The sequence below is a fragment of the Lepisosteus platostomus genome, chromosome 2, assembly GCF_059453375.1.
Source record: "Lepisosteus platostomus isolate fLepPlt1 chromosome 2, fLepPlt1.hap1, whole genome shotgun sequence".
Classification (NCBI taxonomy): Eukaryota; Metazoa; Chordata; class Actinopteri; order Semionotiformes; family Lepisosteidae; genus Lepisosteus; species Lepisosteus platostomus.
Window position 1 is genome coordinate 12,359,377 of NC_142612.1, and position 19,533 is coordinate 12,378,909.

Below are 19,533 nucleotides of genomic sequence, written 5' to 3' on the forward strand. Positions count from 1 at the left end.
GTTATTAGAGAGTGTGTAATAGTGGTTAGTGCCCTGGACTCATATTAGACATCAGTGCTTTCAAATCCTGGATGAGGCACTGCTATCATAACCTTGCAAAAGATACTTTACTCAGATTGGTCCCATAAAAAGCTTTGTGCTATAAATGGGTACAAATGAAGGATGCTTTCAATAAAAGCATCAGCCAAATAAATCAATAATAGTACTAGATGAAAAGAAGAACAACTAAAAGGAAAACATCAAAATTCGCAACAGGTTCAAAAGAACATATGTAGGAATAAGCATAGACGAATATGTCAGTGCATGGCATTTTTGCAGTAAACTAGAAAATGCCAAACTGGCAAAGAAAGACTGAACTTATTTATCATTGCAGAAGATCCAAGCAGCCACTAAGACCCATGAATTGCCAGATAATTTTCTCAGAGGGGGCATAATTTCAAACACCTATACTTCCCAATTTTAAAGAATACTTCAAATAGGAGTCATGATTAGTGCCCCATTTGACTCAACCAGTCATCACAGCAGGGTAGTATGTCGGTTTGTACTATTGCCTAATGGCTGTTTCCCTGTGTTCTCATGAGTATTCACCAGGTGCTTCTAGTTTTCTCCTAAAGTAGTTTAAATCAATCAGCTGCTGTAAATTGTCCCTTTCAGAAGAGGGTTTTAAAAGGTGCGGTATTTCATGCTTGTTCCTAGTACAATTGCTGGCATGGAGAAATTGAACAAAATGAAAATGATGGCCTAAATTGCCTCCTCTCCTCTGTAGTCTTCCTGATATTGGAAATACCCATGCTCTCTATTACTGGAATATATGACATGAAAATCTCCCTCAGGATATGTTTGTTTTTAAATTAGAAATCACCAAACAAATAACGAGTGTTTATGGCCTGTTAGGCCAAGCAATGACTGTAATTAACTGTTATATAAGACTGGATCCATTGGAAGTAAAGTTGTATCAAAGCTATTATTTGTTCTCATTTTACAGCTCCTATTATACTGTATCTGTCCTCCAGATAAGATAATTGGGAACAAACTCTCAGACTTAGAGAACCTAGAGAATCAACAACCTTCCAGTCCAGTTCCAGTTCACTTAACAACTTAACACTTCTCCGCTGCACTGCATTAAAGGTGCAGATATTAGAGGTCAATTATCTTGTGAGCAGCCGTTATACCGCTAGTGTAGAAGACTTACAGGAGTGTGCCCTTTCACCGACTTGTGACACAAAATGATCACTTCAATTCTGAACTAAGATGAGGAGACTTGAACTGCAGGGAGTGCTCTAGGGAAAGTCCACTAAGGTGATAACGTGAGTCAATTTAAGTTTCACTAAAAAAAGAGAGGAAACGCTATTGAAATGACCTCTTTATCTTTAAGGCATTCAAAGAGGTACGGTTTTTCATTGAGTCATTATGTGTGTACTTTGCATCAAAAATATTATGTGAAAAGGTTGTTTCTGGGAGAAGGGAGGTTAGCCTGTGACGTATTCAGAGGTCTTCGGGTTTATTTAGGCTGCTGTTTCCCACTCTCAAATAAGTTTTTGATCTTGATAACAGGAAAGACTTCTCTTATACATAATGTATCAACTGTAAGGTGTCCTGAAGTAAATTTACCACAAAGCTTAACAGCTGCTGATGCATAGCCTCTGTTACTTATAGTAGAAAGTGTAAGGAAATATGTCAGGTATGCAATACTAAATAAGAATACTACATTACATTTGTCTGCAATATAAAAAAATATATATTACTAAGCATTACCTATGAGTTTTGTCATAGTGTATTTTATTCTGTTTTTGACTTACTGTATACAAGTTAACTTCTTAGTTGACGAGCCATTTAAAAAGACCTATACAGTATATTGTACAGCAGAAGATCGTTTAAGATAATCTCCATCCTTCTCCCTTACAGCCAAAAATAACTTTCAAACTCCAGTAAGTTGAAAACATAGAAAAGGATAAAAGAAAATAATTTAATAGGAACCCATCCTGGCTAACCACATTGTCTGTGGAGCACCTTATAAGTTAAAAGGTCAGGTCAGCCCTGTTTTGCCTTCTGCTGTGGTAATTTTGACTGCCTTGTGCTATCATCTAGAGGGAGCTGGCTCTGCTGAGCAATGACAACCTTTGCCTCCCCAACCTTCTCCCATTGGCCAATGGGTGTAAATTCTAAAGCAAGGTGAACAGATGTCAAATACCACAATAGAGCCTGGAAAGCTCAGCACCCAGAAGCAGAAATTAAAGCAGCAGTGATGCATTAGGCTGTTATTTATTTTACTTTTGAAAAATAATTTTAACACAATGCACACTCATTGTTCTCAGGGTTTCACTATCTCTGCTGTGAATGACTACTTTCACCAGTACAAACACAAATACTGTACATTCAGGAAACAGTAGACCACCAACCTCATGCTTAGTATAATTTGTCTGTAAACTAAAGTGTTTTTTTTTTCATTTTATTAGAAATATATCAAATAAAAATAGCAAAGAAATCTAAATTATTTTCCCATTTTAACAGTTCCAGGTAATTTTTGCAATTACTGAGTCTGACAAATAAGAACATTTACTCAGTTACAGTATACAGTTCTGTAATCATCTTTATTAGAAAAAGGGAATAGGATTTTTTTTTTCAAAAACACATCTTGGAACATTCTTTAGAATCTAGTTTCTTTCCAATATTTCTGCTAAGACTGCTAAGATTTCTCTGTAAGAATAGGCACTCTTTTAGACTTTTAAAAATAAGGTGAACATGGAACTACAATGATAGGGGACTTAAGCACAGAATTAGGTCACAACCATCCTTGAATGTCTAAACTTACGTCCTGTGTTTTTTACATAATATACAGTTTTCTCTTAAGCAGGCTATACTGCAATTACAGGGCCTTAGAAAAGTATTCCGACTCTTGCAGTTTTCTTACAATTTGTTTCTTAAAAGATTGCAGCCATGACACTTTGAAGTAGCAAAAGTGTGTAACTTTAAGTATTTTCTTTATAGGTATGTCTTTAAGACATAAATGTTACTAATTTCTAATACATAAAAAAGGTCATCTGTAACAAAAATCATACCTGGTATGTTTGTTTTTTTTTATATTTGCATGGCCTTTATAAATATTTACAAAAAATATAACAGAGTGTATTTTTTAAGCTGTTCATTCAACTGTAGGTATCAGATACAAAAGTACGAACTTATTTGTCAGAATGAAGGCAACACAAACCCGTTTTGATACACAGTGATAAAGGAATACGTTTCCAGAGAAAGTACTCAAACTCCATCAAAGATCATCAGTCCCTGTCTGAACAGCAGTATTACTCCTCCCCCACTGTCACCATAAGAGAAATAGGTTTGTTTAAACTTACAGAGAAACACATCATTAGCTTACTGGAAAGAAAACTCTTCTCTCTACAGTCCTGAGTACCAACAAAACCAGGCTATATCCACGGTTGATTATTTAAAAAAAAACACATTTCTGATGAAAGGACTATTTCTGTTCACTTCAACGCAGAGGTACTGTCACAGTGCCTGATCTTTTAAGACTTAATAACCCCTTCACAGAAAAATTACTAAAATGAAGAACTGCAGCAGTATGGACTAACATTATTTTTTGACTCAGCTTCTATTATTTAGGTTAGAAAATATTATTTGTTTTATTTTATTTTTTTCATTAACTGAATTTGTCACCAATATTACTTTCCATCCAGATTCCAGATTTATGAGAATGATGCATTTCCTGCCGAAAACCCATTGACAAGCAGTCTACCACAAGAGCACCACCTTCCTCACTTGGCAGGTCGTACTGTACCTCTCCTGTCAGGGTTCTGTTCTACACAACCTACAGAAGCGACTCTGATTTCCCACTCTTAATATTTTCCTAGTCATCACGATGCCTGACTTTCCTCCTTCCTGTCCCTTCTTGAAATCTTAACTGTCTTTGAAACAGGTAACCAACCATCTTATCTCTGTCAGACCTCAGAATGTCACCTTTGCCTTGTACACCACCTGAATGTTTGACCTTGGGCTCATCCCCCATCAGCTCTTTGCAGTGATCACACAGATCAGAGCTGGACTCTTTTCTTGGAACATATCTATCCACTTTGTATCGTATTGTATTACTTATGCATTTCTTGTTGCATTCTGAAACTAACACATCACTGTCCTATGAATTAAATTATTTTATGTGTATGTTCTTATTATAACTTTTTGATTAATGAAAGAAAGCATATTAAATAAATCTAAATATTATTTGTGCCAGACACATAACTCTATGTCGGCTGGGGAAAAATAACCCTGAGGCATCAAGTCTTAAACACAAGAAAAAAATCGTTAATTCGACTTACTTTCTAGATCTGATGTCACAAACAATATCTTAAGTATGAATTCACAAGACCAGGCCTTCGAGGTGCAAAATGTTTTTAGCCTTTGATTCCTCTGAGTAACAAATTGCCTAATTGAATTAGCTATTCGTTAAATACAATTAATGTAATAATTCTTTTTCTCTGAGTTCTTGATTATTTAAAGAGATTGACAAAACCTACTACAGCACAGCAGTGCAGTGGTTAGAACTGCGGCCCTGGGTTCAATTCCTGGGATGCCATCTGTAGGTTCTCCCCGTGTTCGAGTGGGTTTCCTCCCACAGTCCAACCACATTCTTGTGGGTTAATTGGCTTAATTGGCTTCTGGGAAAATTGGCCTTCTGTTCTGTTTTGTGTGTGCGTGTTCGTCACTGTGTGTGCCCTGTCCATCTCGTCTAGGGTGTGCCCTGACTTGCGCTTGTTGCTTCCGAGGGTAAGCACCGAGGATAAACACCCGTGATCCTGTACTGGATAACATATTTAAAAATGTATGAGTGGACAAAACATACTGTACCATGACTTTGGCCTCGGAAAAAGAACAACTGCTTCAGGACCTAACTCTTGGATCTTAATTGGTGATATTGTGCGGTAAAAAAATAAGTCCTGAATTGCATATTGTTAAATATTCACGCACAACAATATCAAAGGCATCCCAACCCTACTGTATAAACTACATTTAAACCATGCCTAATTAGATTTCTTCTTAGAGAGCACCCTAAAACATCTAAAATGAAGATTTAGATGAAACATTCAATGAATGGATCAGTTACTGTGGCCACTGTAGAATCCCCTGGTTAAACTCCTAGATTTATCAGAAGTGCTGAAAATTGCATACTTTCTTCCGCAGGTCCTGGTTTGAGACTATAATCACATTCGGTGGATCCCCGACAGCTGTGGCAGCTCCTCCAATGTTTGTGAAGATTACTTCTGCAATCAGGACATGTCTGGGGTCTAGATTAAGCACCTCACACAACCTGCGGGATAAAGAACAGAAACAGAAAAGCCCTTAAGTCTTGATTAGATTGCTGAAAACCATAACTTGATTTACAGCACTCAAGCTGTCCAAACAGTCCTGAAGGTGCAACATCAATGTGAAAACTGAAGCAGAATGACAAATCGTGTAGACGGAATACTAGCTCAGATAATGATACCTAAGCCATAGAAAAGAAGAGCTGTATGTGAATTATGAGGGCTGCTTTAGACCCAAACACTAAAATCCCTGTCACTGGACAAGCAATTTAAGAGAGGGAGGTGCTAGGATATTGCATAATCATATTCTTGGTAGCACACAAACTGAATAAAATACATTCAGCTTTAATGGCTCAATGCTTATAAAACATCAATTGCTGCATAAACCTCATAAATATTCTCCACATCTCTCTAGAGATGATGCTTCACTGAAGAATTATCCCTTTGAAAAACATTCTTCCTCTAAATTAATCTTACAGAGGTGAAATAATAACATATTTATGTTGAGGATCAGGGAATGTTCTCTCACATTTAGGGGTTGTTGACAACATTTAAGAATCTTTTTTTCTATGATAAACAGAACACACTGACACCACACACATGAGATATGGGATAATGTTCTGGCACCAGTTGCCCCACAGAGAGATGTAAAATCAGATACAAACACTGACGTTTAGGTGCTGGAGAATTACTACCATCCCTCCAGGATGTCAACTTGATGAATATAATGGAAAAAAGGCAGAAGTTCAGAGAACTCCAAACATATTTTAAAGAAATTAAGAAAAATACAGCTATTCGTTCAACATCCCTTTTTGCTCTCAGAGGTTTGTGATTGCCAATGCTGGGCTTTGAAATTACTTTTAAATTAATGAGACAGTGTGAAAGACAGGACAAGTTGGAGGGGAAGACTACAACTTAGTGTCATTCTGCATAAAACCTAAAGTAAGAAACACACTCCGCAGAGCTCTCTCACATCCCACTGTAACCCTTCCTTAGGTGAGAAGAGAAATGTCTAAAACATACAGTAGCTGCTAATTGGAATCAAAAAGCATTTAACGCTGTAAGCAAGGCATTTACTTAAAGAGAGCTATTTTAAATGAAAGTGATTTATCGAACTGCAGTAGAAAGAAGGAGGCTGTGAGGTCTCCAGACAATTTAAAAAGTGAAACCTGAGAAGGTAAAAGAGATTTGGGGTTGTCTGAAACTTGACACTCCTAGACTCTAAAATCTAAAATCTACAAATTTAGAGGATTGCTTTCACTTAGTGTAATGGTAATAATTAATGTCTAAGGACCTATAGGAAAGTGAAATGTAGTTCACAGAATAGGACATGACTTACATTTACACTTAATCCATTTTAAGGTTTACTGACACTTAATCCCAGCCTAGTGTGCACGTTCCCAAATATAATTATTTTTCATCAATACTTCTTACAAAAGACAGGGACTTTCCAGAGATTATTCCAGAAAACAAAATGTGTAATTATTGTGTTATTTTCCAGTTTGGTGCATTTATACTCATTTATATATGTTTTTGCACCTCTTAGTCATTATTCATGTAACGTATAAGAAATTCTGTATATTTTTCATTTTATTACACAAAGGTGTGAAATACAGTAATTTCCACTCTAAGAATGTATATGTAGAGAGTGGCTTGGTGAGAAAGCCAGTCTCTTGGCTCAAAAGTCAGACCCAGTGATGTGTTAATGTGAATAGTAAAGATTGAGATGGGGTTGACACAGAGTTAACTGAGATGAATTCTCCAGTGCCTAGTTGTGTTAAATTGATTAGTAAAGACTGAGGATTGGATGATTAATGAAGACAGAGAGTGATGAGATGGTGAGAATAATTGTAAGGGCTTAAAAAAACAGAAAAGACCACTAAAAACTAAAGAATATCAAAGACTAATGTGACCAACTCTGGAACACACTCCACCACACTCCTTGAACAGTACTTCCCAACCCTGTCAGTGTGCCATTTTATTTGTTTTGGGAGATAGCCTCTCGTACATCAGATGACATCACTGGTGCTTGGCGAGTGCAATTCAAGTACAGGGCATGTGGCACAGTGCTTACCTTATAGTTACTGGGGTGAAGAGTAGCATTGTGGTAACATTGTCAAGAAAGGCCGAAAGAATTGCTGCAATGAGGCACAGGATAATGATCATTGGCCACACTCTTCCTCGGGACAGCTGATAAGCCTACAGAAAAAGAGTTTGGGAGTCACAAAAAGAGACACTCACATTTTATGCGTCTTCAAAGGAGCATTACTCTTCCTGACTGCTAACAGTTAGTCAAATTTACACTTCTGTTCTTCAGCTGTAGTACTAAATCACCCCAACATGCACTAATCTCACCCCTCCCAGAAATATCAGTCTCAAACAATAAAGAAATTCCTGCAGAATTATTTTAGTCCCCAACCTATAAGCTTGGAGGTTCAAATGAACAATTGCTGGGCTGTTCTCTCATCACCTACAGGGGCATTAAGATAACAGCTTAGGACAATCATGCATGACAATCCCATCATTAAGATGATCAGAAAATGCATAGGTTTTCTCAAAGAGTTTAATCTCATAGCAAAGTGCAATAAATTACTATCAAACTTGCTCCTTTAACACAGCTGCCTATGAATTGGGGTGCTCCTATAGAGGCTGCTGGTTTAATAAGTATTCAAGAGACCACTTGCTAACACTTCACAATCTCATTTAAATATTCCAACAACCAGCCATGCAAAACCTATAGAAAATGTTTGTTTTATTGAACCTCGTTCAACTGCCAAGATGAACTAGTGTGAGGAAAATGCAGAAAAATCAAAAATTAACTTTATAACACTCACAGATACTTTTGGTTGAATGGAAAAGACATACCATTAAAATGTTAATAGGTTAGCCCCTGCTGCTTCAAACTCAGCAGTAATCAATATTTCACTAGTCATCTAGCTCTAATTTAATGCTTAAATCTCATTTAAAAAGTTACTAAGAAGATACACAAACACTTTTAATTTTGCTTTCCTAAATAAAGAAAAGATCACTGTGATGGAATGATGAAAAATGATTAAATTTTATCATCATGGACTGCCACATAACTTGATTATACTTTGCAGGAATGAAAAAAAAACAATCTGAAACATAGTTGCCTACAGAATGTACTGAAAGCCTTGTGCTGTTCCCTGTGATTGTGAATTTGATAAGCCAGGGGCTGTCACCTATCCCTGATAAGGTAGCTGCTGGTTAAGCTCTCATAAAGCACAGATGGTGGATGGTATGTACAGTACTGTAATAGGCTTGAAATAGCTGTAAACCTTTTGTATGCATTTTCTTTCTGATTTCTTGAAAAATAAATGGTTTAGATCTGTGTGATTTTCCTTTTTTATTAAGAAACAATTAAGACAAAAGGGAAAACGATACGTGCAAACCCAGAAGCTGTACTTGATGGTTGTCCTACTTTACCTCTCAGATAAAGGACTAAGGTTTTAGTCCTTTGGACTTATGGAGTTGGATCTAAGTACTAAGGATACTGTGTTTTGCATAAACCATACAAAAAAAAAACAGTGAAATAATAGAAATCATACTCCATATTAAAAATGTAAACACAACTTAATAAACCAGACTATTTTAAAAAGAATTATGTGGACAAAATAGACTTGTTAGCTTTTAATGTATTTTCTTGGAATGGACCAGATTTTAGTGCATTTTGGCAAAGTTAAAGAAAATACAGTAAATGATTTTCTTAAAATGGTCAATGCATATGCATCATTTTCCAATCCCTAATTAATTTGTTATATATATTTTATCATCAACAGAATTACTGCATACCATAACAGGTATCTGTTATGGCCACATGCATGAATCAGAAAGGAGTATCTATTCTATACCTGTTTTTTTTTTTTAAGATGTCCACCAAATTTCCTCAGATATTTTATGAGTCATCATCATTGTCTCTTGTACTTGCCCGGGCACAAATGATGAAAGTATAATCTACAAGCGCTCCATCCTCATTCATGATTCTACATGTTACAAGTTTCAGAGTGCCTGACAGGAGAGTTAGTGCGTCTGGAGAAGCAGCATGAGTTTCACTGATGTTGGTGCAATCCTGCAGGCACTGAGCAAGTTTTGAGGGTCGCCCTTTTCTAGCAGCTGAGAGCTAAGAAGAGCAAATTAATCACAAATGGCCCTGGTGGTGCTAAACCATCTGGGGAATATCATTCACAGAGTGAGCACCTTTACAAGCTGAGCTACTTGGAAGCCCCACTGGTATTTATTCAAGATTGAAAATCAGGACTCCATTGTCCATCATACTGGAGCCCGAACAGTATGAGCCAACATTTTGTAGAACAGCTTTATACTCCATAAAGCATATTGATTGTGACTTAAATTCTTTTATCATGTCCAGGCAGAATTTGTCTGATAAATGTCATTTTACAGGCGCTATGAAGGGCCTCAACTTAGTACTATGAGTTGAAAGTAAAACAGGATTTATGGCCCTGCAACAGACAGCAAATGTCAATGATTTTACATGTAGCTCATCATGGTAGATTTCCGTGATCCTCAACAGAAGAAGAAAAGTAGCCTGTAAATCCCTTCTTCTGTGGGATTAAGCTGGAACATACAGTACAGTATACTGTAAATGCTATATTTCCTCTAGGAAGGCCTTTTCACAATTCCAGGGGTTTTAAAATTGATCACCACTCAAATATCATTGCACAGGACACATGCTTAGTGCATCATAAGCAACAAATGTATTTTGCAAACCCTTTAGGACCGATTTAACTTTCTGGAATGCAGTCCAACTTCAAGTAGACTGAATAAATATTTCTTGAATAAAAAATGATAAAAATTATCTACAGCACAGGTAAAAGAAATAGTGCTGACTGAAGCTATGGAAACACCTATAAAGCTCTAGGTATATTTAAAAGATTTGAATATTTACACTTCCTAACCCCAGCTGAGACATTAGTCAACACAAAGGTTCCACTATTCAAATTCAACCCCCCCCAAAGTACGTTGGTTTACCTTTACTGCACAGTAGTCAAAGAATCCCGTCTCGGAAAATATTGCCACCAAAATCATCTGTAAAAAACATAGGGCCATAAATTAACAAGAAAGAGTTAAACATCTTATTAGATTATTAAAAAATAAGCATGTCTACAGGTTGCAGAAAATAACCCTATTTGTTTAAGAAGCACTCACAATCAGTCTCATCTGATAAGGACATAATTAAAGGAAGTCAAAAACCAAATTGTGATTACCTATATGCTTCTTCTATTCTGAAGACGTACAGTATGAGAATATTTGAGTGACCTTTAGTCCTACCTCACTTCCATACTACCATGGATTCACACTGAGATCACAGATTCCATATGCTGAACTAAAATTACTCCAATAAAATATACTGTATATTCACAAGAAATTAATAAGTACAGGTTGTAATTATTAATCAGGTACAGGAGACTAAACACTATGAATTAGCATCTGACCTATGATTAAGTGGCTGTTTATGGGGTGGATAACAACAATACTGGTTACAGTATGTACTTTGTATGTACTAGGGAAATTTCGCAGTGATAGATCAGCTTTCTAATAGAAACCTTTCTTTAAAAGAATAAAGTATCTCTCACATCATTATTATCATTGCAAGAAATCTGAGTAAACACAACGTATTTTTCTAAAACCACTATAAATGCAATCCATAATGCTTTATGTAATTCCTCTATAACATGTAGATAAACATAATATATGTAAATAAACATCCCAGGAAGTAAACTGGCACATGAAGAATGCATGTACAGTTTTTAACCATTTGAATCTTACACAATTTCATAGCCTTTTGGTCTGCGTTTCAAACGATTCAAATGTAAAAAGTATCCATATTTTCATTTTCAATTTCAGTCTCTGCAAAAAATCTAGAAAAGCATATCACCATTTTTAAAAAGGTAAAACATTAAATGGTAATAATTTACTGTCACAAGTAGTGTAAATCAAGTCACAAGTAAATCCAAATAAACAACAGGATATCTCTGAAAAGAGTATCTCAAATGTGGTAAGAGGTGAACTTGCTTTTAAGACCAACCACCTGTAACAGAATATAGAAAATTGGTAAAAATGGTAAATTATGAATGATAGGTTTTCTCTATCTGTAACATCCAATGTAAACTGTAATTCCTGTTCTTTTCTTCTCCGATAACCTAACATGAAAAAGTAATTTGTCCTAATTAATCATTTCAGATTGTTTAAAATAATTATATGCTTGTCCCCTCGGCAAATACACTTGTCTTGGGATTCCTGCGCAGAATTAATTTCAGAGTCCCAGCTGTAATGCCAAGATTTACAAAGGCTACACTGCTGAGAAAAAAAACAGTTGAACAAGCGGGGCCATTGCTTTCCCTGAAGGCTGTGGCATTCATTACCTGGTGAAAAATTAACATTTGTTCAATTACACACTCCCAATTCAGTACTGAGAAGCCTGTCACCCTATCATAGTTAAACATACTGTACATCCTAGTACCCCGGTGCTTACACTAGATCTTTATCTATACAAAGCTATCGAGTCATATTTGTATTATCTGAGCAAAAGAAAAAAAAATTGCTCACATTTATGGAGTTGATGTGGTATGGATTCCTGTTCTAACAGTGCCTAAATATGACATTAAAGATTGGAGGCCTAATAAACACTAAAGGGCTGGTAATCCCAAAAAGAAAAGTATTTTAGCCATTTTTTCTGTTTCTTAGCTAATGTGCTTGTATCATCTTTGTATCAGTTTTAAACTCGCATGATTTTCAGCACAGTAATCTGCCATCAAAATATCCTAATCTCCCCAATATATCATGACATTCAGATATTGTCTTTAGGCATAGGGTTTTGTTTTGGATTGATTTTGTTTTTATATGGAACAGATATGGTGCAATAACTATTGCAGGTAATGTTCTTCTTAAAACTATACAATTTTAGTACAATGTCAGAGATCTGCAGCAAACACACGTATGACTATCTCAGATTTTCTTGCTAGATTAGTTTGAAAATAAATGAAGCCAATTCTGAGGGAAACATAATTAAGACAATACATATTGTATGACTATGATCGATACAAACTGTGATTTTTTTCTTAATGAATATTAAAATGAGTTGTTTCCATGAAAATGATCCCTGTTGTCTTACTATTTTTCAAAGATACTGTACCAGTTTTGTTTTGTTCATATAAAGACCCTAATAACAAATCTGTCATATATTAGCAAATGCAGTCAATTGTATTGAAAAGCAATCAGCAAAGACATTAAAATCATCATATTTTAAATCATTATTAGAATTATCAATATTAGAAATCAGTTTGAAAAAAGTGAAATATTTTTAAATAAATTTAATATTTTAATATACAGCAAATGTTGTTCCTGTAGTGGGCCCAGTCTAAGTGCAAGTAATTTTTCTTTTCACAGCCACCCCTTCTTTTTTCCACAAGACATTTTCAACGCAAGCAGCCATCTTGCATTTAAAGTGGCTGTGCTTGTTTGTTGTCATGGAGACAGATTCTGAACCTTGCTGGATCTCAGATGAGGCAGTGTTTGTACAATAATTCAGCTGTTTCAGAAAAAGTGTAACAAATAGGTTTTCGCTCTCAGTGGCTACTGCAGATATTCAAGGTAAAACCATTTCAAGTCTTTGAGGACAGCACCATCAAAAAGATATAAGATGAAACAAGACAACTAAATATATTTCTTCCCGCTTAATTCATGCCATGCTTGAAAGATTTTAATTACCATGCCAAACAAAAGTGCCAGTGTTTCGTAATCAATCCACTCCACCACCATTACCAGACTTGGTCTCTGCAAACAAAGAATGACATGCACATCTTTAATGTCAGCTCTGTCTGAATTACTTTTAACTGTGTAGAAAATTATGGCCCGTTCATCCACCATACAGGACATGTTGTACAGAAATGCTAATGGACAACAATGACATTTTGGTACCCAAAATGAAATTCTCAAAGACCAATGTGCTCCTCTTAATTTTTCCATGTGAACTAATTTACTAGTAGGTAATCATTCACTATTTCAATAATTTTCGGGAAATGGATTAAAAACTGTAAGACTAAGGTGTTGGCCCTCCCTGACATAGAATGTCAGTGATGTTACATACTATGTAGGGGGTTACAGAATGTATAGGGAGTAAATGCCTGTGGTGTTCAGAAAACTGTTCTTACAGATTCAATGTTCTCTGTTGAATTGTGCAATGGTGCAGAATTCACTACTTAACATTCATTTACTGATCTACAATACAAGGGATAACCAAGTAAAGAAAATCTCAGATGTATTTAGCCTAAAGGACCAAATTGGAGTTATAGCCATGTCTTTGTTTAAAGGTTTCCAGTACTGTATGTACAGTATGACACCTAAAATAAGTAGTGCAAAATTAATATTTATTTTGCCTCTGGCCTTGCAAAATCACTGGTGACACAGACATATCACTGGGTTCCCATAAGACAGTTTAGACTTTAAAGAATCGCTAAAGCATGAGATTGTGTAGTTAGTTATTTCACAATTAGCATAAATAGCCTTACTGTACGTGTCATAAATTTGACTGTTCAGGGACACAATGTCAAGGAAATTTGATGGCTTGTATTCCTGAGCAGTAGCATTTATTTTCAAAAATCCCAAGTTGGGCAAGTTTTATTTTGAACGGGTCATTATTACGTACTGCAATTCTTAAAGAGCAAACAGCAGGATTCAGAAAAATCTTTCCCAGGTTTTACTACAGCCGTTTACACTACTGTACGCATGTTGACTGGACTTTGTCTGCATTTGCTTAATATCTTGATATTTTAGTCCTTTGCAGTAGAAGGTCTGAATATATGTGTAATTAACCAAATAAGTAAATTGAAAACAAAGTCTCTTTTAGAAAGACATGTGAACAATTAAGGCAGAAGAGCTTTAAATGAAGAAATGTACAAACTGCTGTATGTTGCTTCAAACTTTTTTCACACCCTCTTTTCAGTACCTGCTGCAGGGCATACAACTTTTATTCACTGTTGTGACTTACTGTCCACTGTAACACCATGGGACACTACACTTGTATTACTAGTTCATAAATGCAGGCAACAGTAATCATTCAAAGAATTTGTTTCTTCCTGGAAGAAGTCAAATGGCACACCTGCAGAGCGTGCCCTGCCTCTGGTACCATTACAATGAAGGAGAAAAAAAAACATTTGGCATTGAACTGAGGTTCAGAGCTTTTAATTCAGCCTCTAATTGCAAAAACAAGCTAACTGGGTTTTGAGAACAGAACAAAATATAAGTTTACCAATGTATTAATTAAGCAGGGAAAAGTATAAGGTCTGTTTTAAGAACCCCCCATCCCCAGCTGAATTTTAAGAGATCTGACCGAGAAGGTGTTTCGAGTCTTACATCTCCAATGACAGCCAGGGCAGCCAAAGCAGCCAGAGATCCCAGCATAGCAGCAAGGGTCCTGTGAACAATCTGCAGAGACACAAGAACATTGCTGTCACCTTTAAAGCATCCTGTCCTGGAAATGATTTACTCTACCAACAGGGTTGTGGTCGTAAACAGGGAGAAACAAATTCTCTCTACAGCACATCACTGATTACGCAATGTTTATTATGGAAAACAACCTTGTACGATTTTCCAGATTTTTGCTCGCCCAAAAATACCCTAAATACAGTATAAATACACATGTCAACCAGATGCAAGGGCATAGGTCAGAACATTGTGAGCCTTATCTGGATCCATTGTGACCCAGAAGCCAGAGCTTATGTAGTCTGTTAGGATTATACACCCAGTTCAGGGAAAAAGACTCTTTCACCCTGAAAGCTTAATTGTGCCGCAAAACCTGGATGACAGTATGGAGCAAACACAGAAGCACTAGTAGGGGGAAAAAGACAGAATGCTGTGGCTTTGAAGTCCATAAAAGTATTAACTGATATATTCCTGGAAATCAGTTAACATTACTTTTCTCTTTGAAAGGGTAACCCTGTTTTCTTCATTTTGTTTTAAATGGGTTAATTTGTTTTGTGCAGATAATACCAGATGTCTCATACTTTAACAAAATAAATTAGGTAAATTGTCAGACAACATTATCCCCAAATTATATTAGAAGGGATTTTATGAAGATAATTCTATGTAATAAATAGGTCCTCTACAGATTCTCATAATTTGTGTGGATAAAATGTGTATTTGATTAGGCTGCTAATGTCTCCCATAACGTGTATGTGATTATCCTTAAAGTAATAAAAACTGCTAAATCACAACATAATAAATTACATTTGTGAAGCCTGTTTTTCTCCTAGAGTTGCATATTTATTTTTAGAGTTGCAGATTTTGTTAGCCTTTACACATCTTCACTCTATAATTGGGACATACTTGTACCTTGATCATAACTGTCATGTTTTTCACATAATCTGTAAAACCATTCCCCTATCTACATTTCTCTTAGTGATGAACACAAAATCTTTTACTTTTCTACATAATTAATAAGATTTTGGTCATTTGTGTCAAGCATCCTTTTTTCAAGATAACTTCCTCTGATGAGTTTCCACAGCAGTCAATCTCATTAGAAAAATAAAACACATCATAAAATCCATCTGGATTGAGGAGAGTTACTATAGCACAAATAAATCATTTTAAAATTGAATGCAGTAACAAGGTAAGACATGTCATAAAATTCAACATTGGAGCATATTTGTCTTTCTGGACCTTTCCTAAACCAAGGCTGCTGATATTTGACTGATTATAATGCAGGAGTGCCTCTTTCCAAGCTTGTGCAATCACTCAAGAGTGGTTAGAAACAGAAAAGACTTCAGTAAAAGAGCAGCAGCAGCACTAATGACAGACATCTCTGAACTTTAATTTCTCACTATTATAAATTGATACCAATGGGGAGGAATTGCGATTCAAGATGTTCATAATCATCACATCGAAGATGTGAGGCCTCATTAGAAGATAGAGAGGACTACGCAGAGTGAAATAACATCCAGATAACCTAATTCCAAAACACTCTTCATATTGAACTCAAAAGATTAGAAAACAATATCATACTCATTAAAATTCACTGTCACCAAGCCTCTTATTGACTGTCCAGAAATTCTTCAGTATTTTAAATATATTTAAATATATTCTTTCTTGTATATAAATTAAGTTTTAACTGACATGAGTGAGTGAGACTACATTAGCATGTATTAAAGTATTTGGAGCTCTCTCCTTAGTTCCATCTCAGTCACTTTTCGGGACATGAATAAAAGTGAAAAACATTATATATAGGTTGACAATGAATCTCACATTTCCTGATGACTTTTCTCAGGTACCCAAACTTTTCTTTTAAAAGATGGGCCGTTTTTAAGTTTTTCCAAAAAATGAAACAGCCATGAGAAGGAAAAGGCATAAAATCCTTGCCCTTCCAAAGACTCAACATTTTGCAGTAGGTGTCTTGTATAATCTTAGGTATTGTAACTATGCTTACCAAAATAACACATACTGTACAGTATACTGTGTTTAGAATCATAACCCCCAATTCAAGATGAACATTAAACTAAACATTAAATAAACATATAACTCTATACATATAAAGTTGGGTATGCTCTTTAAATTACAGCTGTAACAAGAAGTTTTCATTTTTTAATGTTTCTGTCAAGACACCTCTAAAAATTACATGTGCTATGAGCCTCATAGTGCATTCAAGTCAGGCAGATTTACAGAAGCGAACGCAAGCATGCACACAGCTTGTCAGAGACATTGCATGCAGACCGCAGGGACATTCCTCGACTCAATCTGTAAATGAACTGCCAGATCAGCTTCATTATGGGATGTATGTGTCTACACAGCTCATCCTACAGGTACTTGATTAGGTTAAGATCAAGCAAGAGAGTGGGCCAGGACATAACGCTAATCCCAGTTCGAAGCAGAACGTTTTAGGAGGCCACTGCTGTGAGGGGACGAATATTTTGGTGAAAAAAAGATTGCACTGACATTGATGTTCCTTTAAGAACAGGTGGAGCCTAGTTCAGAAAATATTGGTCGCAGAATACTGCATGACAAGGGTACTCTGAACAGCATCTAGTCAACTCCAAAAACTGTCATTCATGAACCACAAATCCATTACACTACCACTACTAAACTAATATTTTTTCATTACACTGACCTCAGCAAACCTTACATTATTTTCACCTGCAAACAGATGCTCACCCATTGCCAAATGAGACACAGAACAAGGATTCATCAGCGAGTCAGTCATGCAGCCCACTGATATTGAGTAAAGATGTCACGAATTCAGCAGCACCTGCATCAAATACTGGCAGCTCTCAGTCATCTGATGATTATAATCACGTTTATGGGTACTCCATGAAGCCCATTTGTGGGACCAGATTTAGTTGATGCTCTGATGGAAACGATCCCATATCTGTCCCTAATGTGAAATTATTCATAGTTATGCAGGTCATGGCTAATCATAGGTCACTTGGCACCGATACCAGAGTCTAGTAACAGTGATCAGATGGTCACTGAATGCCCTAATAAATTTATGTTGTGATGTTCCTGCAAGCAACATGCCCAGAATGTCTTTTTGCTTAAATGAATTGTGGCATAGTCACACTTTGAGTCACAAGTATCACTCATGCTCATGCAAACTAACAAGCGCATGTTTCTTTCTGTGCATGAGCTGTGCACTGTGCACAGTTTGTTGTCCAGTTCATTCAGGAGGTAACTCTGAAAAGGGAGGAAGAGAGCCCTGACATTTTTACGAGCATATTGCAACTTTTCATTATATCATATTCCAGCAGGTGATTTCGCCAGTTTTTCATAGTCTTATCATTTATTTTCGGGAACTACAGAAAATTCAATTAGTTTGGACTTCAAAATGAGCACTCCAACCTGTCATTGCTACAATCCAATCAGAGGTAGTCAAGTAAAAGGCAGCTTAATATTGACCTTGGAAGTTACAAACACTGACTGTAGAGACTTGGCACAAGAAAAAGTGCCAGCTGTCTTACAGTACATAAGGACACCTGCTGTTTCCAGTGTCTCTGGTACATGGTTTGTGTACTTCTCTGGCAAATGATATTGCACTGATTTTCTTTTAATTGTATAAATGACAAAAAATACATGCCTGTACATTTATATACAATTCACATATACAATGAGTACACCTGGACGGTTCTACTGAAATGCACTGAAGATTACGTAAGCATTAAATATTGAATAATTCATAAGAAAATGTAATTTATTTCTCATTTTGCTGCATTTTGTTCATTTCATCCTTTTGCTAGCAAACAAGATGATCAGAAAATTCTGGGGATACTTCTTAAGTAAACAGCTAGTATTTAGAAGGCCCCAGAAAACCAAAGATACTATGGAAACCTTTCATGGGTCATTTTATTGTCTAAACAATTTAAATCCACAGAGACACAATGTCCTATTCTAAAATGTGGAATCCAGCATTAAAAATGAAAAGGAAATGCTGAACATGTCAGTTCAATTACAACTGACTCGCATTTTTTTTATTGAACGTTTATGCAATCGCTAAAATGTCAGCAAACTGGGTCACTCAATCAATATACAGTAAATCACCAAAACAAAAAGTGTCAAACAAAACAACACGTGCATAAGCAGCACCCACTGAGAAGGGGAAATAAGGGGAAAAAATCAGGTTTTGAAACGTCTCAGCTATTGTAAGTGGTTTGTATAATATTACGTTACAGCACATCAGAATGCACAGGTTTACTCAGAAAGAAGTAGAAAAGTTGGTTAACACGTGGTTTAGGTTATGGATCACCTCTATGTCCCTAAGCACACTCTTATTAATTGCAAACGGCCTTACAGTATGCCTGGAAGCTGCCATAATGTCATGGTGTTCCTCTAAGGCAGCAATGAAGAAGAGCTGTGTCTTTTTTTTCTTTTGTTTTTGCTTCCAGGCAGGTGGCAATATTGTTTTCCTATCAAGAAGTATTTCTTTAACTGCCATCCAGATTTGAAAAGAATCCCTTAATGCTGTTTAATCACAATAGCACTGGATTTGAAATACTGTACTGTTTATCAAAGACAATTTGTCAAAACTAGAAACAGTAACTACTGTACCAAAAGTACATGTATTTACCGAAGTCAAAACTTGTTTTGAAATTTTCTACAGATGCCTCAGAACTTGGACATCTGGAAACCATAGAGGAAGAACAATGTAGTCATATATAGTTTTAAAATTAAATGTATACCACCATTGTGATTAAGCAGA

General features: G+C 36.0%; 1 protein-coding gene across 4 annotated transcripts in view; it reads right to left on the minus strand.

Moving 5' to 3' along the window:
• oca2 (oculocutaneous albinism II) overlaps positions 1 to 19,533 on the minus strand; it is a 124,557-nt gene that overhangs the window by 65,471 nt on the left and 39,553 nt on the right. For 3 of the 4 annotated variants that reach the window (XM_088598346.1, XM_088598321.1, XM_088598328.1), the window contains 5 exons: positions 14,706 to 14,777; positions 13,062 to 13,127; positions 10,323 to 10,379; positions 7,387 to 7,511; positions 5,179 to 5,317 (listed from right to left, as the gene is read on the minus strand). In XM_088598346.1, coding sequence (XP_088454472.1) covers positions 5,179 to 5,317; positions 7,387 to 7,511; positions 10,323 to 10,379; positions 13,062 to 13,127; positions 14,706 to 14,777 — 459 coding nt within the window. The remainder of the gene's footprint in view (positions 1 to 5,178; positions 5,318 to 7,386; positions 7,512 to 10,322; positions 10,380 to 13,061; positions 13,128 to 14,705; positions 14,778 to 19,533) is intronic. The other variant, XM_088598337.1, reaches the window with a different exon arrangement.